General features: G+C 32.3%; 6 protein-coding genes across 14 annotated transcripts; 2 read left to right on the forward strand and 4 right to left on the reverse strand.

Annotated features, from left to right (window-relative positions):
- Positions 1 to 121: 121 nt before the first annotated feature.
- Rab5 (RAS oncogene family member Rab5) lies at positions 122 to 7,886 on the reverse strand. 7 transcript variants are annotated; one of them, XM_067360046.1, is made up of 7 exons: positions 7,741 to 7,823; positions 6,848 to 7,523; positions 4,489 to 4,657; positions 4,105 to 4,256; positions 3,575 to 3,791; positions 3,098 to 3,222; positions 122 to 784 (listed from the first exon to the last, which is right to left on the reverse strand). In XM_067360046.1, the coding sequence occupies exons 3-6, from the start codon at positions 4,649 to 4,651 to the stop codon at positions 3,110 to 3,112; spliced, it is 645 nt and encodes a 214-aa protein (XP_067216147.1). In that variant the 5' UTR covers positions 4,652 to 4,657; positions 6,848 to 7,523; positions 7,741 to 7,823; the 3' UTR covers positions 122 to 784; positions 3,098 to 3,109. The 7 variants fall into 7 exon arrangements, with proteins under 7 accessions (XP_067216147.1, XP_012228553.1, XP_012228559.1 ...); XM_012373130.2 differs by having other exon boundaries at positions 7,621 to 7,760; XM_012373136.2 differs by lacking the exon at positions 6,848 to 7,523 and having other exon boundaries at positions 7,799 to 7,886.
- On the forward strand, positions 7,723 to 11,982 carry LOC105675750 (protein CIP2A homolog). Of its 2 annotated transcripts, none has more exons than XM_012373123.2 (11): positions 7,723 to 7,856; positions 8,307 to 8,507; positions 8,614 to 8,835; positions 8,969 to 9,456; positions 9,529 to 9,703; positions 9,819 to 10,145; positions 10,256 to 10,461; positions 10,548 to 10,797; positions 10,896 to 11,135; positions 11,230 to 11,481; positions 11,553 to 11,982. In XM_012373123.2, the coding sequence occupies exons 2-11, from the start codon at positions 8,406 to 8,408 to the stop codon at positions 11,793 to 11,795; spliced, it is 2,505 nt and encodes an 834-aa protein (XP_012228546.1). In that variant the 5' UTR covers positions 7,723 to 7,856; positions 8,307 to 8,405; the 3' UTR covers positions 11,796 to 11,982. The 2 variants fall into 2 exon arrangements, with proteins under 2 accessions (XP_012228546.1, XP_012228543.1); XM_012373120.2 differs by lacking the exon at positions 7,723 to 7,856 and adding an exon at positions 8,090 to 8,216.
- A 112-nt stretch (positions 11,983 to 12,094) lies between these two features.
- On the forward strand, positions 12,095 to 16,084 carry puml (pummelig). Of its 2 annotated transcripts, XM_012373127.2 has the most exons (8): positions 12,095 to 12,209; positions 12,282 to 12,341; positions 12,949 to 13,028; positions 13,120 to 13,326; positions 13,822 to 14,154; positions 14,398 to 14,515; positions 14,593 to 14,779; positions 14,860 to 16,084. In XM_012373127.2, the coding sequence occupies exons 2-8, from the start codon at positions 12,310 to 12,312 to the stop codon at positions 15,061 to 15,063; spliced, it is 1,161 nt and encodes a 386-aa protein (XP_012228550.1). In that variant the 5' UTR covers positions 12,095 to 12,209; positions 12,282 to 12,309; the 3' UTR covers positions 15,064 to 16,084. The 2 variants fall into 2 exon arrangements, with proteins under 2 accessions (XP_012228550.1, XP_012228549.1); XM_012373126.2 differs by having other exon boundaries at positions 12,131 to 12,341.
- Positions 14,187 to 17,471, reverse strand: LOC105675754 (putative ribosome-binding factor A, mitochondrial). Its single transcript, XM_012373128.2, has 3 exons — positions 17,200 to 17,471; positions 16,507 to 17,110; positions 14,187 to 16,435 (listed from the first exon to the last, which is right to left on the reverse strand). Exons 1-3 carry the CDS (start codon positions 17,337 to 17,339, stop codon positions 16,106 to 16,108), a joined length of 1,074 nt encoding a protein of 357 aa, XP_012228551.1. The 5' UTR covers positions 17,340 to 17,471; the 3' UTR covers positions 14,187 to 16,105.
- Positions 17,472 to 17,625: 154 nt separating this feature from the next.
- Positions 17,626 to 20,204, reverse strand: LOC105675751 (E3 ubiquitin-protein ligase rnf8-A-like). The gene is made up of 4 exons (XM_012373124.2): positions 19,846 to 20,204; positions 18,411 to 19,266; positions 17,899 to 18,315; positions 17,626 to 17,822 (listed from the first exon to the last, which is right to left on the reverse strand). The coding sequence occupies exons 1-4, from the start codon at positions 19,948 to 19,950 to the stop codon at positions 17,794 to 17,796; spliced, it is 1,407 nt and encodes a 468-aa protein (XP_012228547.1). The 5' UTR covers positions 19,951 to 20,204; the 3' UTR covers positions 17,626 to 17,793.
- A 269-nt stretch (positions 20,205 to 20,473) lies between these two features.
- On the reverse strand, positions 20,474 to 22,886 carry LOC105675752 (spindle apparatus coiled-coil protein 1 spindly). Its single transcript, XM_012373125.2, has 6 exons — positions 22,481 to 22,886; positions 22,031 to 22,322; positions 21,805 to 21,925; positions 21,431 to 21,737; positions 21,168 to 21,324; positions 20,474 to 21,090 (listed from the first exon to the last, which is right to left on the reverse strand). The coding sequence occupies exons 1-6, from the start codon at positions 22,708 to 22,710 to the stop codon at positions 20,830 to 20,832; spliced, it is 1,368 nt and encodes a 455-aa protein (XP_012228548.1). The 5' UTR covers positions 22,711 to 22,886; the 3' UTR covers positions 20,474 to 20,829.
- Positions 22,887 to 22,995: the final 109 nt, after the last annotated feature.

A 22,995-nucleotide genomic window follows, 5' to 3' on the forward strand; every position in this document is an offset into this window, starting at 1 on the left:
CAAATTGACTAATTTATGTGCGTAAAAAACTTATACTTTTTTAGCCACAACATTCAGCTAAAATCTATATCTTTCAATTTAGAATTTCGATCGAAGAAGTAAGCAATGATGAAGAGAGCCATTATAATATTCACAATTTTATTTTTTTGCTGTGTAATTATTTATAATTCATTATGAGTTATCAATAAAATTAATATACAATATATTTTAGAGCAAGAAATTGTTATACGTGTTACAAACTAAGAAAGGAAATACATAGCAGCAGGAATAGCCTCTCCTATGTTACAAGATCTTCGCGTGCCAAAAATTCATTAGACATTGCATATTTTAAACGTACTGTTATTATCAATATTTACGGTAATATTAACGGTATATTATATTCTTATTAATTATTATTAATATTATTTATTATCATTATCATTACTTATTACATATAAATCATATTTACCTATATGATTTATTTATATTTATATATATTTATATATATATATATATATATAATTATATATATATTTATAACGAACACCGCCCATTACTACTAGAATTACAAATGGGAGCTTTTTTTTACCATCTCTTAATAGATCTGATACTCAAAATAGATGATATATCGTCGATTACATTGAGACGCAAACTCTTAGTCAATCACTCAAGCAAAATGTTTGCGAATGTCCCGCACAGTACACTTCCCACTCTGTGTAGTATTTTTCCTTTGTTGTGTGTCTTCCTCTCATATTCATCGTACCACACTCATGATGCATTTATCTTTGTAGATTATAGTACATATCTGTAATCAGAAATAGATAGCGCATCTACTGCAGTGTTACTTTAAATATGTATAAAACGCAGGTTGAATTAATATATGATTAGAGAAACAACATCGAGTGTTTATTAAGATTAATTAGAAATTTTCCAAAGTCAACAATATAAAATTGTGTCGGTGACATATCGTAAGAGTAAGTTTTCTTGAACAATTAACAACTTTGCTTGCAACTTACCTAATTTAATCAAGAATCTCTGAAAAAATGACTAATTGCCTCAGTAAAAGAACAGTTCTCACATAAGCGAATAGAATGATTGTTTAAGTAATGTATTATTGTTAATAACATCAAAATGTAATACAAAATATACAATTTTCGAACATATATAAAGATCATTTTTTTCCATTACATAAATGATAAGGAGAATGAGTGTCACAATGTATGATTCCATAATGTACTGTATTACAGTTGTCGAGTATCTACAATGCACAAGACGTAACTATTGTAAAACATTTTATTTTGCCTGGTAAATATGGAAAAAATTCTCTATACACGAATAGAACCTACCTGTGTGGTTTTAACAGAATATGTCTAGATACTCGTATCACTCACTCACACACACATACAACATACACGCGCGCGCGCACACATACACACACGCCATACACACACTCACACACCAAGCGGAAATAAGATAAATATTAATTAAGATACAACGATATCAGAGATTGAAAAGAGAAGGATTGCACCCTGAGATACTTCTTGTAACAATTTCAAACAGTTTTACACATTATCTATCATTATTACAACATACTTCAAATATACAATCCAATGATAAGAATTATTGCACGGGAAATGGGAGTATTATCGTAAATTACAAGAAACATTTCCACAAGCTTGCACAATGAATATCATGCACATATATTCTCGTAGCACCTTTATCAGTCAGAAATTAAGAGTCCACCGAAGAGAAAGGAAACCTGTACAAGTTCATATCTATAAACATATAGTGTTGCATAAACACTACACTGTACCTACAATTGAGACGTGTCTAATGCGTTATTAAATCAATTTATTTTCCACGAAATTTTGTATCTAAATTAATTACAAATAAATATAGAATGAAACAGCAAAATTAGAATAAAAATGATAACATGCTTTTAAACATTCTATGATAAATTACAATTTTTATCCAGTAATAATATTGATTTAATAAAAATTTTATGGTAATATATATATATATTTAAATGTTCTTTAAATCTAGCAGAAATATGCTAAAAGAATACTAAAGTTTTACCGTTCCAAGAACAAAGAGACGATTAATAGCGACATCGCATATTATTCAATGTAGCAATGCAACGAAATAATAATACAACTGTGAAAGAATTTGACTAAAGAATTATTTTAAATGTATTACTATAACAGATGCTTGTATATTGAACAGATATATTGCAATAATGCTAAAAGGAAAATTCATTAACAAGATAAACATATATCTTTAAGATGAATTTAAAACATCGTAAAATTTAGAATAGTTTTTTTTTTACATACAGTTTGTGTAAACCACTTTTTAATTACAAGAGACAGTTAATGTCAAGTTTATATTATATTATTTTCAGCTAGATATTGTACAGCGATATATTAAAGTTACATTTATATCCTGCAAATTTGGTGATCAAATATATATGTGCTAGCGCGTATGAGACTCCTCAATACTATTGCATGTCAATTTACTTCCTCGCCTTTTTTACTTTTTACTCATACAGATTCGATTGTTACAGCGTTATCAATATACTAATAATTATTGGGATCTTTTTTAATCCATATTTTTACTTCCTTGTTTATTTCCGGTCTTTCGTGTTCATTTATTGTTCCAATAAATATAAAGAAGGTAAAAGTCAAAAATATATGCTATAAAAATATTATAAACATAAATAGATATTGTAAACATAAACAGAAATATGTAATATACTCTATGAAACTGCAAGACCACTCAGATACCCCGTTATTATGATACTGGTACAAAAAAAAATCTGTTAAAAGCATTTTAAAGTGCAAACGTCTATTCTATATCAAATTGATATCTTTTCCATTGCTCCTTTTTTTTCTTTTAATCGCGCTTTCGTTTATCATTATATATTCTAGCATTATAAAAATATGTGAACATGTTACACTGAACATGTGTTTGATTCATAACATATTCATTAGGCATATCAAATATTTTCTGACTCCTCATAAGTGGAATAATGTCTCTCGTTAATTCAATTAATTTTAAAGATAGTGTGTATATATATTCAAATAATGTAAAAATAGATACCAATATATTGTGAGACACATACGGATTTAGATAATCACTTGCAGCAATTGCCAGTTGCTGCTTTTTGCCCATCTGATTCGACTAGTCGACGACCTTGTCCACTTGTACTTGCACTTCCTGACTGTTCGTTCTTCGGAAGCTTTTTAGCTGTAAAAAAAAAAGAAGAAAGTTACAGTAAAACTATGTTATTATGTTTTAATATTAATATTTGAAAAATATTTGCGCCGTTGTACTCAATGTCCTATCAGCAAGTATAAAAATATCGTCGCCATGCAATTTGATTAATGATAACGCGTAATGCAAGATGGAATAATATTTCTCATTGCATGTATATATTATCAAATAAAACCAGAAATTCAAGCTATTAGAAATAATATACATATTAAAAATAATGTTATAAATGAAGCAAATGTTTATAATTCGAAGACACTGACATTATTTTCACAATCTTTTGCAATTATCTACTATATAAATCGATATAAAAAGAAAAGTAGTTCACCAATTGCAAGAAATATGTCGTTGACATTCATTGCCGTCTTAGCAGATGTTTCCATGAAAAGAAGGCCATTTTCATCCGCGTATGCTTGAGCTTCATCAAACTCGACAACTCTTTTATTTGCCAAATCTGCCTTGTTTCCAGCTAACGCTATTACTATACTTGGACTGGCTTGACGCTGCAATTCCTTTACCCATGTTTGGGCACGGGAGAATGTATCCTGCAGAAAATAACAAGCAAATATATATTTGAGCGTATTCTTGGATTCATCTTCGTTAAAAATATTCTTCTCTTTTAACTTAAAGAGTTAAAGAGCGGAGCAATTTCACAGCTGAATGCTTGTTATGAACGACATGCGATGACGAAATATATTTTTCTGTACCAAGGTACTGTAGCAAGATATCAATTAACCATGCAACGCATAACTGAATCAGTAATTTTATATTACGTAAAATTAAATAATTAGTCCACGCCAATGACATTCGTCGCATGTATGCATCCGTAGTACTCAAAGACTCACATAAAGCACTCACCTGATTTGTAATGTCGTATACAACAATGGCTGCCTGTGCACCACGATAATACATTGGTGCAAGACTGTGATAACGCTCTTGTCCTGCAGTATCCCAAATTTCGAACTTTACGGTTGTGTCATCCAGACATACTGTTTGTGTTAAAAATGCAGCTGAAAACAACAATATTCGTGATAAAGACAAGTGATCAGTGTAAAAATAAAGAAATATCACACATACATTTTGTACATGCAAAGAGTACACGTTTTATCGATACAAAGTTTCAGTTTTAAGTTGAAAAAAAAATTATAAACAAATATTTCATTAGAGTCAAAACATTTAAAGAAACAAATCATATTTTGACAAATGTAAAAGTAAAATGCAATTACATAGAAATATTCTTACCACCAATTGTACTCTCCTGATACTCGTGGAACTGTCCTTTGACAAACCTTAAAACAAGACTTGATTTTCCCACTGCCGATTCACCGAGTAAAACTAGTTTGAACTGACAAATTTTCCCTTGTGTCGCTCCATTTGGCCTTTGAGCCGTACCCCGATTCGCCATGATCACCTAGAAAGAAAATCAACTTTTCAATTCTGATTAATTTCGCAGTTTTGTTGACAATTTTCTTGTAGATAATAATGTTAATATTATTAAGCCGTGAAACGTATTTACGGAATCAAATTATCTTCTGAAAGGTATTTTTCTAAATTGATAAGTTTTGGATTTATAAATCACATGTTTATTGATTTCTTCTTTTAGTTCTCTCCATAATGTTTAAGTTTAACAAAAAACTAAATATTTAAAAATAAATAATTCTAATTTACACAGCATAAAGCAGTATTAATATTTTTGAAACCATGAAAATTATGCACAAATATTTCCACAATAGCTAAAACATAGCTAAAACATTTAAAGAAATCAATGACACTTTGATAGATATAGAATTAAGAAACAGTGCGGTTGTAACACTTATAGCTAAACAGATAAAAAAACGTTTTAAATGCTAGAGCATCTAAAAAACTTTACATGAAAACAAAGTTATAACCAGATCTTAGAGTTTTCAATTGTCGTTTCTGCTAGAGCTTAATTCAGCAGATAAATGTCTATTTATACTGGAACTTATATGACAGATAAGATGTTTCGCATAGGCGTAATTAATTACAATGTTTCTAAGTTGTGTGGAGTTAAGCACCTAGCCAACTCTAATGACAAAAGTACAATGCAAGACACAGATAAAAAGCAAACTTTCATATAATTGAAAAAAAAGATGTAATTAAGAATAATCATTGGAGAAAACGTGGAGCAAAGTTTGAGGAGCAGATACTTTCACAAAACCCAAGCGATAAGATAAATGTCCAGAAAAACAAAGATTGCATGATGAAAATGGCATCTTGAGAAGAAAAAAACAGGCTACGAGACACGACAAATATGTGAATGCGGCTGAACAAAAATCTCAAGATAAAATGAATCAAAGTGCAGCGGTAACTTACAAGTCTAGCGAGATCGGGTTAATTAAGCTCCGTCTAACGCGACCAGCTAGAGCCAACTAGAGAAACCCCGGTGATTACTTACAAGTACCGCGATAAAAAGTCAAAGGTAGCTAACTGATTCGGGAAACAAGTCGCAGGTTCTTTATTTATTTTTTTTTTTTTAACCCATTAAGATCTGACGTTGTTAATTATATTATCCAATTAAGTGTTCGCGCTAATCCGTCGTCGCCGAGCGCGTCCATCCGCATCACTCATCCTCTTCGTCACGGGTGACACCGCGAAGAAGACTCGCGGGAGCGAGCGATCCCGAGAGGAGTGATGCACCCGCGCGCGGGGTGCGTCACATTTATGACAATCAAGAGATTCGTTACGGCGCGGCTCTCGTTGATGATGAAAAGGGCCGCGACGAAGTACCACCACTCGTTCGCTCTCGCGCGCGCTCTATGCACCGTACAGGCCGTCGTCTTGCCGTGGCAATCGCGAAAAAATCCGATTATCTATGTTTCTAGTATGTCTGTAACCTTGGACTTAGGAGGGTGTTATCGAAAAATCATGAAAAACCGTTAAAACGATGCGGCATGACGAAAGGAAAGGAGAAAGACGGAAAGAGCCATGAGAGCGCGCGCGAGCGCGCGTGGTGTGAGTGTGCATGTGTGTATGCGCAAGCGCCGCGCATAGTATCATGCAAATAAGAAAGAGAGAGAGAGACAGAAACGGCAATGCGAGATAGTAGATCGTGAGGAAAGGAGAGGAGGGGGAAGGAGGGAGCGAGTGAGCAAGCGAACGAGAGAAAGAGAGAAAGAGAGAGAGGGGGAGAGAGAACAGAAAGATGAATAAAGGGAGTGAACGATAAATGCGTGCCGCGATTGTCACAGGCACGAAGAGTACTCGTCACCGCCCGTTGAAACGTCAGCAACGTCCAAAAACATCGGACGCCCCCCTTTGAGAGGCCTAAAGTGCACGACGGCTACCGAGGAAAACGCGTCCTGTGACAGTACACACGCGTATATCTCTCTCACTCTCTCTCTCTCTCTCTCTCTTGATTCCCTTGTCCGGATGTTAGCACGAGAGTATACAAACATCTTCTTGCCCATCTCCTGCCCGCGTGAGAGTCATTTGCTTCGCGGGCCAGAAAGGAGGAAGGGGCGGGGGAGGACGATATGATTTAGCGGTTCGTTCCTTATCTCGCTCACTCGCGCATTCTCAGGATGACGGACACCTGCCAAGATGAGAATCGTGATTGTCTCGAGAAGTTAATGCTCTTAACCTGCTTTACGTTGAGAAGCTCGCCGTTCAGTTAAAGATGTTAACGCCACGCGCTGGTCTTAGCTGCTTCTTGAACAGGCGACGATGACAACGACGACGATCAAACGTCGACGATTGTGATTCACTCGCCGCGCGTGAATAGCGGTCAGGCGCGATCAGCACTCGCCACCGATAGATCGGCCTGTCGACGGAGCATAGATCGCGCAATCTACGTAGAACGTGTGCATTTATGACAGCTCCTGGCGGCGGAGAGGCGGGAGGATGATACGAGGGTTACACAAAACCGTACCACGCGGCACACACAACTTCGAACCGTCGTCGTCGTCGTCGTTCTTCTTCTTCTTTCTTTTTTCTTTTTTTTTCCTTTCTTTTCCTTGGCTCTCTTTCGAGAACCGATCACAAGATCCGGAAACTGTGTGCGTTTCGCACTTCACAGTGCCCTCTTCGTCTCACTCCCGTTGTTCCGTTCTCTTGCTCGCACTCGGATAATTACCGTCACGCAGTACGTTGCCGAGGGTTAGGTGCATACGTTTGCGGAAGTGCCGTGTAGTATCGCGATTTCAACACACTTTAACACGACTTGGAACCCTCGAATGTCCGGTCCTTCCTTTCGTAACCTACATCGATGTGACACCAACGACAAATACGTCGAGTGCAGTCGGAACTTTGACACAGCGCTGGGAGAGGGAGAGACAGAGAAAGAGAGTGAGAGAGGGAGAGAAAGAAAAGATTACAGACACGCGCGATGCACGGTGCTGCGTCACTTTTCGTTACCGTTCGTTCCGCTTCGTTTTTCGTGGAACTACGCGGTGCAACAATCGGAACGAATTGCCGCGCGATTTTACCAAGTTGCGCGGAAACTGAAACGCGAAATCTCAGCGCGAATGCACTTACGAGGCGACTCTCTCCTGACTCCGTTTTCCTTCTCCACGTTTCACGAGTGTATACGTACCGACCACTATGAGCAAGCAGGAAGCAGTATGGATATGATTATTATGCGATGTTTTCATGTACGCAGCGCCATCTTTTCTTAAGATTTTCTTCAGCCTATAGTAGCTCATATAATCTAGTTATAATCATGAACTACATAATATATTATAATTAGCTCACTAAACTCCATGAAATAAAAGGAAACAGCTAACGTTAACAATTTTTGAGCAAAAAAAAAAGAAAATAGAAAAAAATGAAGGAAATAATTTGTCCACCCTACATGAAAATGGTACATATTATTATTATTTGCTGATTGGCTCGTAACTGATAATGAACGCAATTGGTCTATTTTGAATCAGATCGGTTTTTACAAATGGGTGTTCGGTTCATGAATCTAAGAAGAAAAACGCGCACAGCAACAAAATACATTATTTGTCAAAGTACAAAATTCTGATATTTCTTCTCCAATATTTTGGAACAATTGTTTCCATTGAATTCTGACGTGTGATTGTATGATTTTTGTTCGATAGACGCAGTGATAAATTCTTAGAAGTATCAAGTCGTATTAGACATATCAGTCAAACGGAGCAATCTGTCAAATCTCTGTGTAAGATAATTTGAACGTGAAGATGGAGAAATATCAACATATGAGAGCATTTATATCAGCGGCTGTGGATTACACCAAGAATCCCAGTGAAAGTACTATGTCCGTTATGCAAAGAAGTCTTGGGGTAAATAGAAAAACACAATCACATTTGATGTATTTATGTTATAATTATATATTTGTAAGTCACTGCAAACAAACTGTACTTATTCTACAAAAGTATATTTCTTAAGATAATTAGTGCATCGCTGGATTTGAGTATATTTGATCCTGGAACCAGCGTAGCTGCAGAATTTTATGTGAGTCTGCATGAACTCATGAGATCCTTAGGATCACGATCCACATTGATCTGGAGCGCTGTAGATGTTCTACAAAACGTTTGCCGAAATAATTCTGCTAGACAATCATTGATTCACATATACAAATTTGTACCCACATTGGCAAAGTTATTGGAGGTATGAAATCTTATTATTTGTTTTTGTTCAGTTTTAAAAGAGATATATTTACTGAGATTTTTCTTATATTATTTTCAATAAGTCTTAAATACTTTTATTAAGCATAATTATTATTTTTGTATACTACGTATAGGCAAATCTGACTACTGAGAAAAAAATACGAGTGCTGAAACTACTTCAGGAATTAACATATGGAATTAAAATATCATGGCAAGAAGCTCATCTTCCCTATTTAATTTCAACATTGACGCAATGGATATTATTAAAGGAGGAAGAAATTATTGCGTTATCTTTAGGAGTGCTGGTAAATCTCTGTTATAAGAATCTCCCAGCGGTCTACACATTGATGAGAACCATCAATACTAAAGATTTCATCAGAACATTGTCAAAGCTCCAAGATCATGTCAGTATAAGCATGCAATGTTGCAAGCTTCTGATTATATTGGAACAAGTTAATACCAACAGTTCTGTGAGATGTCAACACTTTGTGTCGTTAACCTTTGCCAATCTGAGAACAGCAGTGAAACAGAAAGACATTTTGTTATTAAGACAAATTATTGATTTCTTTAACGATGTTGCACAAAATGAATATATGCGAAATGCACTGCTTACATACTCAAAGTAAGTAAACTATATCACATTTTTGTATAACATTATAATGTATAAGAATGTTGCATTTCTGTTGTCAATCAGTTATGGCAAAGATGTGGAGAACATATTAGCGATTTTAGAAGAAAATACAGATCCAGAATGCGTGGCTCTCATCATGGAATTCTTACTTTCATTGGTGAAGTTGAAATTGGCTGCTTTAACTCCTTTATATCCTGCTTGTATAAAATCAGCTATAACATGGGTACCTGTTGAACAGGTATGTAATTTATTGTGACTTTTTAGTGATGCAACAATTTGAGATATATATTCCAAAATAAACAGATAAAAAAATTAATTAATAATTTTTTTGAAATGCTTGTCGAAAAATATAGGTGTGCTCGAAAGCCTTGGCGCTCATACGTGCTGTGATAATTGATTCCCGTCGTACGAAAATCTCTACGGAAGTTTTAATGGAGCTAGATCCATCTGTACTTATGCTCGTGACGAATCCGAAGAGCGAACAAAACGGAAATCAAAATGCGGAAATGGAAACGAGACAAGCCGAATTAATGCAATTGTTTCAAGAAATGATCAAAACTCCTGCACTTAAAAAAAAGATCATGCAATCATTTAGTGAACATATAATGCGTAGATTGTTTAGTAATATTCTGCATAATGAATTTACTGCCGCGGGAGATTGGACCAGAAATTTTATCCAGGTTTTGTTTAAGTACCTAGAGTATATTTATTTATTTATTATTTAATATATTTGGATTATATCCAGCATAAAATTTGCAATTGTATCAAATATATATTTCTAATTTCACAGAATGCTTCTACTAGCCTCTACATTCACGCGTTAGTTTTGACGGCAGACTTGGCGGCTAATCATTCCAACTGGTTGACACTGTATTCTGAATTGCTTAGTATGAGACAAGTGCAAATGATGCTGGCACTAGCGTTATTCACCGGTGACGGGGAAGTAAAGCAAAAGGTCCTGCAGTTGACGTCATCGATTGGATTCCCACATGAATGGTGAATAATTTTGCACAGTAAAATGTTCATCCTGATTCAATATGCGAAACATATGTATATATAAAATGGCATTTCCCTTTGAGAAGTATTTCCGCAGTGGCACTCTGCATGAAACAGTTGGAACCATTGATATTGGTTCAGAACATCAACAACAACATATTCGAAGTCACGAATAAAGCATCTCCGAATTACACCGGCAACGAGATGACACCGTTATTTTCCATTGCGCAAGAAGAACGTCTCGATATGTTCTTGGCAAAACTCAAATCAACTTTTGAAGCGAATCAAATAGCTGATATTTCGACGTCTGCTGTGATGGAATTGTATGAATATAAGGTATAATCTTGTATTTCTCTTTTTTTTTTCTTTTTTTCACATTTATAGTACAATTTAATGTTATATATATTTATATATTGTAACTAATTTGACTAAAGTTAGCAGCAATAAGACATTCCGAAAAGGCAATGCAATCGAGCTTAGAAACAGCAAGCAATCATTCTACTAGTCTCCAACACAGATTAGCGCAAGTTATAGCTGAGTCTAGTAGATTACATGAATTATTGTTCGACACTCAACAGTGTTTGGAAGGAACAAAAGCTGAAAAATTAACTTTGACGGGAAAACTTAGCGAGATGGAAGAACAATCCAAGAAAGCGCATCTTATAAAGAAACAAGTTAGTATTTACTACGATTATGTGGATTATAGAATTATAACAAATGTTTTTATTGTAACGTCTTATCCTTTTCGTTATACTTTTATTGTATTAGGAGATTGAGTCACTGAAAAAAATTGTGGTAGAAAAATCGACAAATTTGGAGCATCTGAATAACCAACTGATGCAACGTACAAAAGAAGTAGAAGCTAGCAACAATAGAAATGAAATGTTAAGCAAAAAAATCCAAGAATTAGATAACGAACGTTTAAGTGCCGAAGCAAAAGTTACAGATATGAGTAACAAAAATCATGAATTGACTAAACTTTTGCAAAAAATGAAGGATTCTCTCGGCAAAAAAGAACAGGTACTTTCTTGTACATTGGATAAAAAAACTATTTCGAATTCATATTACAATGTATTTCGTATATGTTGTAGGTTTTAGAGAAGAAAAATGCAGAGATAGAAGCAAATCAAAACGATATATCTGCACTCAAACAAGAAATTCAACAAATGACGCAAACGTTGCAGAGATATGAACAAATCATATCAGAAAAAGAGGAAACTATACAGAGAAAAGAAACCGAATTAGTAGACTTGAGCCGCATGCGAGATATAATCTTTGAACTTACTGCTAAAAACAAAGATGATTTAGCATCAACAAGATCAAGTTCGAGTTAACATCTTTTGTAATTTAGAACTCGTATTAAATGTAACAAGTATATAAATGAAATGCTCTCAATATACTTATATTCTCAACTAATGTCATACAGACGCATCTAACAATTGTATATTTAATAACACGTTGTTATATTTTATCAATATTACGCAAATTTTCGTAATTTTTAATAAAGTTATATAATTTTTATTCATGCTGATTCATTTTGGAAGTAATAATAAGCTAAAAACGCGTATCTCAAAAGTGTAGATGACGTTACTGGGCAACTGATTTATCTCGCGCATGTGCACTCCGATTATACATCAAATCAAGAGTTGCATTACTATCATACTGTGCCGTGTCAACAACACTTACTGATTGCATATACATTAGTGATGTACCAGCGTGCGTCAGTCAGTGTGATATGTTTCTGTGAGGTAATAGTATTATACTAGACACGTTTATTCGCTTTTCCTATAACAAAGGATCTCGTGACGGAATATTTGTAGCGAGGAGTCCACCGTCGCCATCGTGCTCATGGCAGATCATGAAGTTGTACAGGCGAAAAGGTGAGAATTCAAAACGATTTCTTGTTAAATTGATTTAAAAAAACACTTACGATGCCGTCTTGATCATCGATTTATAGTTTTAATCGCGCTGTCGTCACATTGCGCCTTATGACGAAATGAATATTTGGCGTGTCGTATGACGCACATTGTGCGTAAGTTTACCCAATTTTTTCATTGCAACGAAATAACCGACTCATATGAAAAATACTTAACAGGAAAACATTCTGAATACTGATAAGATTTGATCGATCAGTCGTCATAACGATTTTTAAGTTTAGTTCCTCAGACGATTTGCGATTCAAGGACGATTCTAGAATCTTAAATTTTTCGAGACACGAGGCGACGTTAAATTACTCTGAAATTGATTTCCGCATAGATACGTAATTAGAAATGATATAATGGTCTATGATATAATGGCTATTAATACACGTGTACCTGTGCTAGTCATGCAAAAGCATGACTTGACAAATATTTATCAAACCTATTCATACTCGTTATTTGGTCTGTTGATATAAATAATCTGAATATAAATTGGGCGAATTAAAATAAAAGCTTAATTTTTTTTTTTAACTGTGTTTATGAAGAGAAATAATATTTGTTAAAACAGCAGTTGGCTTTGGGGATGGTTTAGCTGGTCTGGATCATCGTCAACCATGTTACGTGCTGCAGAAAAGAGGATTCTATCATGTAAGATTTGAAGATTTAGTGAAGTGTACTTTAATAAAATTTTAATTGTGATCATAACTTATGTCTGAATATTTTAAATAAAATTTTATAGGTTTAAAAACAGCATACAGAGGATGGTATGTAGACATTGGACCAGTAGTAGGTCCAGCAGATAAAATATGGACCATCTCGTTGAACGAAGAGTCACCAAAAACTCCGATTGTTTTACTGCACGGCTTAGGAGCTGGGGTAGCATTATGGTGTTTAAATCTGGACGCACTTGCATCTCAAAGACCAGTGTATGCAATAGACATATTAGGTGAGGGAAAGAAATATTAATATCTAAATATTTTTCTGCATATTGTCAATTAAATATTGATATAATGTAATCTGCTAGCTCCAACGTTCTTTTTGCTTTTGTCAATATCCACTTCATAAATGCATGACTCATCTGTGTGAACTTTGTGATTGGATATTATATATATATATATTCTTTTTTTTTAAATATGTATATATATATATATATATATATATATATTTCTTTTTTTTATGATAAGATAAAAAATGTACAAAAACAAAAATTATTATAAAAGTGTAAATTGAATTATCGATAATATAAAAAAAATGATAGTGCATAAAGAAAGAATTGAAAAGATAGAATAAAAATTTTTATGTAAGGTTTGATTTTTGCAAAAGTCAATTTTAAAAGCTGAAAAATTAATGTTTTTGCATTTTTCTAAACCTGCAAGTAAAACTAATATTTAACAGAATTTAAAAATATTAAATTAATATACTATTTAATTAAAATTCCTAGGATTTGGAAGGAGTAGCAGACCTGTTTTCAGCAGTGAAGGAGAAAAAGCCGAGGAGCAATTAGTACGTTCTGTGGAAGAATGGAGAAGAGAGATGCAATTAGAAAATTTTGTATTACTTGGTCATTCGATGGGTGGTTTTCTTGCAGCGTCTTACGCTATGCAGTATCCTGATAGAGTAAAACACCTCATACTGGCCGACCCTTGGGGCTTTCCCGAGAAGCCCTCCGAAGTTTCCACCAAGTCTGGACATATACCATTCTGGGTTAAAGCTATAGCATTTGCGGTACAGCCCTTCAATCCTCTATGGGCGGTTAGAGTGGCGGGACCATTTGGTTGGTATTTTTGCAAATATATAAAAAATATATATATTTATTTATACAGGATGTCCTAGACATATCACAACACCCGTTAATTCAAGCAGATTAAAACCCATTAAAACGAGGCAGATTTCTGAGATCATTTCGTGTTACGGTAGGTCTGGGATATCCTGTATACTATATTATATACAAATTGTCTACATTTCATATATTCCATACAGTTTCGTACATCACTGAATTTTAAAACGTTTATTACAGGGCAGTGGCTCATTGAGAAAACGAGACCTGACATAGTAAAGAAGTTTTCTCCCATGTTGAATGATGACACTACCATAATTTCACAATATATACATCAGTGCAATGTGCAGACACCGTCGTAAGTTTCAAAAATAAATGTTTGATGTAATTCAAGGAAAAAATTACACGATTCTATGTTATATATTTAATTAACAGAGGCGAAAGCGCATTTCATTCAATGATGCATGGTTTTGGCTGGGCTAAAAATCCCATGGTCAAACGAATGGACAACTTAAGAGAGGATATACCCATAACATTACTGTATGGCAGTAGATCATGGATTGACAATTCAGCTGGTGAAATGATTAAGCAATACCGATCTTCATCGTACGTTAACGTTCAGGTATAAAAATTAAATCGTGAGGCATGCTACGTGCAAAATAAATTCTTAACTGTCCATATAAGAGGATAATTATTTTACAGGTAATTACTGGAGCTGGCCATCATGTTTATGCGGACAGAAGTGAGACCTTCAATAAATACGTACAGGAAACATGCGCTTTGAGCGATTCGACATCTCGTTTAACATCAGCGAACTTACGTCCGTATTCTAAAGTGATAAAGGAACAAGAAATAAACGTAACTTTACCTGATGAAGCGTTTGAAGCACCAAGACCAAAGGAATAGAGTTTGAATGTACAATATTTAATTGAATCAAGATTTAATTGAAGTTTAGTGCATGATAATTTTATGAAACTACACGGGTGTAAGACAATGCAATTGATATCATTAATATGATATTGTTTTCCGGATATTACTATAAGTTATGTTAGGCCCATATCAAACGATACATTGGAGATGAGATAGCGAATTGGAGATTAAAGTTCGATTTATCAAGACAAAGTAGATTAATATCGAGATTATTGATTGTTCGAATTCTAATCTCTACTTCGGAGTCCTTAATCTTCAATGTGTAGTCTGATATAAATTTAATAAAGTTAAAATTGTATATAACGTACAAACATGTAAGTGTAATCATTTTTACACATCGTACAAACTTTTGAACTGTGACCTAAAATTCTTTGACTATAATTTTTTTATTCTGCAAGGTAAATGTTTAATTGCAATTGATTATAAAAGAAAAATCTTATTGTAACAACACTATTTTCTTCTAGTATTAGTTCGCATGCTTATAGTAATATATCGTCAGAATTTCCAAAGATTGAGAGCAAAGTTAATATATTTTGTTCTGTTGACAGAAAACTATATATGGTAAACATGTATTAAAATAAAGAGGGGAGAGAATATTAGTGATTAAATATTTAATATAAATATTTAATGATTAATCATTAATAAGTCGTATATGTATCGCGTGCGTGTATATTTTTTTAAATTTTTTAACATAAGTGTTATGTGTAATCTATAGATGTGACATAAAAATGTAAATTGACACTTGTCGATTTTGTGTGATAATGATTGTAGATATTGTAAATATTTCAAAATATATATTACTTGCTCTTGTTTTTGTTGCTAATTGCGTTATCTAATCGTGTAGAAAAATTTTATATTGTATATTGTGTTGTATAATTGCATTATGAATTACACAACACAAGTTGTTACCAATAAATTATTTATTTTACACAAATGTATAGAACCAAGCATTAGTATTATATTTATATTTTGAACAATAAAAATTGTTCTGCAATAATTGTTTTTTTTTTTTTAATTATCATGTTTTATCATGGAAATTATCATTGCACTTGTCAATATCATATTCACTCTCATAATCAAATTCCATTTCCTCCTCTTGTCCTTCTTCCTCTTCATTATTTTCTTCAATATTATTCAACTCTTGTTCACGCAATCGTTTCACACAACGTTTGCGTTTTTCTTCTATTCGTCTTTTGGCAAGGAAGTCCGAGAAGAGCTGTTGTTGCTCCTTTTCTGTTAAGAAATCTGTAACTTTTTGTGAAACCAGATTACTATCTGCATTAGTATTCTCCGTGTCCAACATGCGTCTTTGCACAGCTTTTCTTGATTTAGATAATGAAGCAGTAATCTGTAATAGAATCTTAAATAGAATTTTCATGTTTATCTTTTGCTGATGAAATTTAAGAAATAATAAATTACCCGTGACATAATTCTGTGATGATCTAATCCCAACACATCGTGTCTCATCACTGGCAGTTGTAGATGAGGCTCAATTTTGGAGTCATTATTTGAAACTGGTTCCTCTTGTAAAGTTTGATTAATTGCATTAACGTGTGAAACAGCTGATTGTATTTCATCAGGATACAACGAAGACTCGTCAATATCTTTTTCACATGCTATTATTGCTAATTTTTCCTCTACTTCTTTCTCTATAAAAGACTGCTTGTTTTGAACAAATTGAATAGGTGGCACAACACCTATGACACGCAGCTGTGATAATTCATGCCGAATAATTTTGGCACATCTTTGCAATTCTTCTTCAGTAACAAGCGAGGAAGCATTGTTGTCGCTGTATGTCCAAAACACATTGACACATTTGAAATCTGCTGTTATTTTTACATGAGTGATCTCTATGCCTCTGTTTATGATATCAGATACTTCTCCCATCGATATCTGGTCTGTTATGTGTTCCATAAAGAGTTTATCTCGAATAGCCATTCTGCGCATTGTATGCATAGAGAGTGATTTCTTGACTGGACTGGTGTTTACGACAGATAAATTCATACTTTCATTGTACCACCTTCTGCAATATAAAAATACAGTTATATTTTCGGCAAAAATCGGCAATATGATTTAAAGATATATTCGATTCGTATAAAAGATTTATCCTACTTTTTCGTTTTACTTTTTCGAGTTCCATGCATTATCTTCTTCATGAATCTATTCTCTCTAGAAATATTCGAATAGATGTTAGATGAACTGATATATCTAGCATTCTGGAAGCACATAATAAGAGCACGTGTGCTTTGCATTTTGAATGTTATAACAATATTTAGTTAATTTTACAGCCAAACAAGCAAAATTTGCCGGGTCAACGCGTGTAACTCTTCCGTGATTGTTGATCATATATTGAGATTTATCGACACTTGTAACGATAAATCGTATTCTCTTAGTGACGACAGATGTCGTTAAATAAGGCGGTAAAATGTCAAAATTTAAAAATAAGTTTTAGATTTATAGTATCTTATCAGAAAAATGCAATTGTCTCGTCTGTGGAAACATATGCTTTGGGAATATATAGGAATATATAAGACAAACTTTATATAAAAAGATTTTATTATAGTTAGTTAATTATTTGATATATAGATTGTTGAAAGATAAGCAATAACAAATTAAATATTTTTCTTATAACTAGTGTACACAACATAATACTGACATCTTTTTTTTAATATATATTACGCATTTGTTTTTTCAATCTCAGTCTTCTTAACAGTGGTTTTTTCTCTTTTCAAATCCTAAAATATTATAACAAAATTAGCAACTATATATAAATTAGAAGCAAAGTGAATAAAAGGTGAAAATATTTGTTACCTTCTCTTTCCTCTAAAAGTTCTTTTCTTCTGTTCTTAAGATCAGGAGGCAAGTTTTCAATCATACTTTCGATAAAATTATCTAAAACTAGTGATCTGTTCATTGATATTATTGCATTCCTGCAGACAGGACATTTCCTCTGTTTTTTACTCCACATGTTTATACAGTGATGGCAAAATGTGTGAGTGCAATTTAATGTTGTTGCTTTCACAAATAATTCCGAGCATATGCTACAAGTCAACTGTTCGTCCATAATATCGCTCACTTTTTCAAGAACATTTCCTTTAGTGTTAGTCTCGATATTTTGACTGAATCCAGTCAAATCTATCGTATCTATTATATTCAACGCCGAAGATTCGTCAACAAATTCTATAAAAATGCAGCTATCCACTGCATTTGGAATAGTTGACGTGTTTGCTAAAAAAAATAACAAGACTTATGATAATTAATTTATAAAAAAAGATATAAGAAAATACATGACTAAAAAATAACATTAAAAGAAAAATACATACCATTCAACATCGCCTGTGAGCTTCCCGCTCTAGCTTCTTGTTCTTTTAAAGCTTTTTCTGTTTCTTTCAATCTCTCTTCTAGCATACTTTTTTCGTTCAACAATTTAGCTTGAATATTTTTTTCTTCTTTTACTTTGTTTTCCATTATATTTCTCCATTCCTTTTGTTGCTCCTCTCTCCATTTTTCCATTTGTTCTTTCATTTTTGTTTCTAACATTTCTTTTTCTTGTTTACTCATATCTAATGCTTCCTGCCATTTTTGTTTCTCCTCATTCAATCGTGTTTCAAACTGCAATCTTTCCTTTTCTAATTTTTCCAATAATTGAGAATAGTTGTTCTTCAAATGTTGTTCTTGACTATTGCCCGTTTCTATTTTACTTTCTAGTACTGCAATTTGTTTTAATAAATTCTCTTTGTCATCCTTAGCAACAACTTGTTGAGATAACAGATCTTCGAGCTGTTGTTTTAATTCTATTTGCTCCTTTTGTTTCATTTCCAGTTTATCTTTAAGCTCCTTCCGCTGATACTCTTGGTTTTCGGAAAATGTTTTTTGTTTTATAAGAACAGTATCAAGTATTTTTTCATCTATTCGTGGTTTTTTAACACAATGCTCTCTTTCAGCGAGAGTAAATTTGTATTTAAATGTTTCATTTGGGCTAAATTGTATAACATCATCAGGACTAAGTCTTTGCATTACTCCAGGAAGAATGGCAACATTGTTGACAAATGTTGCGGAAGAACTTAAATCTTTAATTGTCCATTCGTTATAGCCTGAGCATCTAAAGATACAATGTCTTCTAGATATGGTAACATCTAATATAATTTCATCATTGTCTCTTGCACGACCAATTCTGAACTGTAATACAAAATAAAATTATATTTAAAAAATTTTATTAACAAGTTTTCTATGTGTATTTTGGACATACAACAAAAAAATGCTACAAATGTTGTGACAAACTACTTTGGTTAATCAAATTTGGATACAAATATTTTAGCTTTATCGCATCTCATATCAGCATATATTAATATCTTTTTACTTATAGATCATAAGTATTTTACTATATTTACATATATTTTGTTATATTGGTAAACAAAACTAAAAACATCCATGCAAGATACATAAATATTTATCATGCATGCAAAATTGTTTATATCAATTAAATTTAAAATTTATATGATTTATTCAAAGAATTCTATAATCTTTAGAGAGCTGCAAGACATTGCAATGTCTTGCAAACAATATGTAGTTTAAAAATTATGAATTAAATATATATTGTGTTTCTTAAAAAGTTTTCCAGTTTTTTCATTTTTTCATAGAAAAAAATCTAGAAAACTTTCTGATCAATTCAATATACTGCTGTTAAAGTAAAATCTTTATGATTTAAAAAAACTCATAAAGTTAATGAATATAATTTTTGGTTATACTCTTTCTTACCTCGTTTTTATCAATACGTATATGATCTTTGTTATCAATTCTTACTAAAACTGGTTCAAGAATTTTTGGCTCTACTTCATCAGATGATCTTTTCGAACGTTCCATTATTTAATAGGTAACCTTATATAAATAATTATGCTAAAATTGTGAATAAATATTGGACATAATAGATTGTTTGGCCAAATTAAATCACGGCCATATGAGATATTCAGCCAAACACTAAACTATTTTCGTAAAATTTCTTATATTTTTTACACAGTGCAGTTGTAATAATAATTATTATTATTAAATTTTATTCAAGGAAAGCTGAGAAAAACAAAGCTACCAAGGTTAGTTTAAACGTGCTCGAGTAACTTATCAAAATCATCGAATGTAAGTATTATAGATTGCCAAATAACGGTAAGGATTGACTAGAGTGAAAATAGCGATCCTGCAGGACTAGAAATAAAATATGGAATCGTATTCGTCATATTTTGGTCATTATATAAAATGCATAATTATAATATTCATATAAAATCAAATTTTGCAATTTGGCTTTTAAAAATCTATAATTAATGAAAGTATGAATTCATAGCCAGGTGCAATATTTTCTTTTATTTTCTATATGTTAAATTTTAAAAGATAAAAAAATGTTGGAAGAGATATTTATTAGATAATAGGCAATATACAATTAAAAAAATTTGAAAAAATATGATTTCAAATCTGAAGATCTAAATCTTAGGATATGAGTTATAACATTTTTAAACTTTCAAAAATCGAGTATTAGAATAATAAAATCACACGTTTTAAGACAAAGTAAAATATATATATTTTTATTAATTTATACGCTTAATATATGTGTATTTTTATTTTAAGATAATCTTGGAACAAGAACGAACTATGAATACTGTCCTAATTCTTTTATATGTAAAATTTTTGAATTATTTAATTAAAAATTAACATAAAGTACTGATATAAAATAATGTAGTAAAAAATATCTAATAATTAAGGATTCTTACTAATAACTATTTTACGATAATCTTGTGGTTGTTTCTTCAAAGGTTTATTCTCTTTATCTTCAGTCTCATTCAACGCGTAATCATCAAATGTAACTTTTAAATGCTTTTTTTCAAAATCTTCTTTAAAATCTTCTTTAAAATCTTTTTTAAAATCTGTATTAGTAATTTGACAATCAGTTTCTGACATATCAATATTATCATTTTCTGCTGCTGTTTTTAATTGCGTTTTCATAATCAAAATTTCAGCCTAGAAAATAAAAAGAGATTTAATATAAAATGTCTTAAAAGAATTATCCTCTTTGTTCTCTAAAATTAAATACTCACTTCTAAGGATTTTGCCTTGGAAAACCAATATCGAAGTTGTTTCGAGATGTCGTGCTTCACTTCTTCTTGCACCAACATTTGTGTAGTTTGCATCTCTAACTTTTCATTTAAATGTTTAATTTCTTTTATCTTTGTGTTTAATAACAACTGAGCGTAGCTGCAAGTTAAAATTTTTCTTTGTATTATTTTTATCTATATTATTGTATTGTTTTATTATATAAAATAAATACAAATGAATTAAACATAAAATTATTTTGACTTACTTAAAGTCGTTATTTACAGATTCTATTTCTTTCTGATTATTTTTTTTCATTTCAGCCTTCAATTTGGTCTCAAGATTAAAGACTCTACTCTTATACATCTCCAGAAGATTTGCTTTCTCTTGCAGTGTATCGATTTCACTGTTTTCCCACTTTCTAAACATAGCATTATTCTCTGCCTTTAATATTTTAATTTCGATTGATTTTGAATTTATCTCTTGTTTTGCTTCTTGGTATTTATTCTGAAGACCTTTCAAGTTATCCAATAATTTTTTTCGTTCATCTTCGACCTCAGCAAATAAGGAATTACCTGCAAGATTATTAATACTAAAGAAATTTACAAACAAGCATATGTTAAACGTTAAGTGTTATCTTACCTTTACGTGTATCGCTAGCAGGCGTTACTTTTAATGACGCCAATTCCATACGACACACAGCTAATTCTTCCCGAACACTCTCCAATATTTCATTTTTATCCTCTAGTTGATTCTTGGTTACCTATAAAAATATTTTCTATTAAACTTAACATACATATACACATGCATGCACGACACATACACTATATGTTATGTTAAAAATATAAATTACATGCTCTTTACTTACTCTCAAAATATCTTTAAGCTCCTCACAATGACTCTCCACATTTTTAAGTTTTATTTCCAATTGTGTTGTTTTCTTTGATTCATTTTCAAGAAGTGTAGCTAGTATTTCAGTTTCTTTCTTATATATTGCTGAATTATCATCCATATAAGTAGAATCATGAGATTGTTGATTTACAAGATCTTTATATTTTTTTAGCTCCTTAAGTAACCTTTCAATTTCTTGCTTATATTTTGTAGTATCTGTTTCTAATGTTGCTATATAATTCTCATATTCCTTTTTTTCAGCCGTGTGACTAATATATGAAGATAGAAAATAGTAATAAAGTCTTATATCACATGACACATGTGTCATTAACATGTGTATTTAAGTTTACATACATGTGTTATTAAAATTATTTAAACTCTACATAATTATAACTATAATCTTTACAGAAACAATTATAAATCTTACTTTCTTTCTTTCTCAGCAAGGATTTTTTGCGTTTGTATTCTACATTCAGCGAGTGAATCCTCTAAAACTTTGTTAGATTCTTGAAATTCTTTCTCGAGCGCATTGTGAGTTTCTACTTTAAGTCGTAAAACATGCAATTGTTGTTGAAGAATCTCCTGTTCTTGTGTCAGCTTCTCCACATGCTTCTCAATTGTTACATCCATATTTTCGTATTTTTCACACTCGGACATCTCGATTATTAGTTATATTTCAATTATACTCACAAGAAACTATACACACAATATACACTGCTATTTCAAATTTATCGGTTAGAGCGGTTGAATAATAACCATAGAATATACAGTCACAATAACTCCTTGTCGGCATCTATGATTATGAAGCCAAAATAAAGTGCGCATGCGTGAAAACGCTCCCTTTTATCCGAATTTTAGGTTTGTCGCGTCCTTCGTGTCACATGCCTCAACATGCTTTTACTTACTTTAATATGCTCCAATTTATAGCGTTACGTTACGTAT

Source organism: Linepithema humile, chromosome 7, assembly GCF_040581485.1.
Source record: "Linepithema humile isolate Giens D197 chromosome 7, Lhum_UNIL_v1.0, whole genome shotgun sequence".
NCBI lineage: Eukaryota > Metazoa > Arthropoda > Insecta > Hymenoptera > Formicidae > Linepithema > Linepithema humile.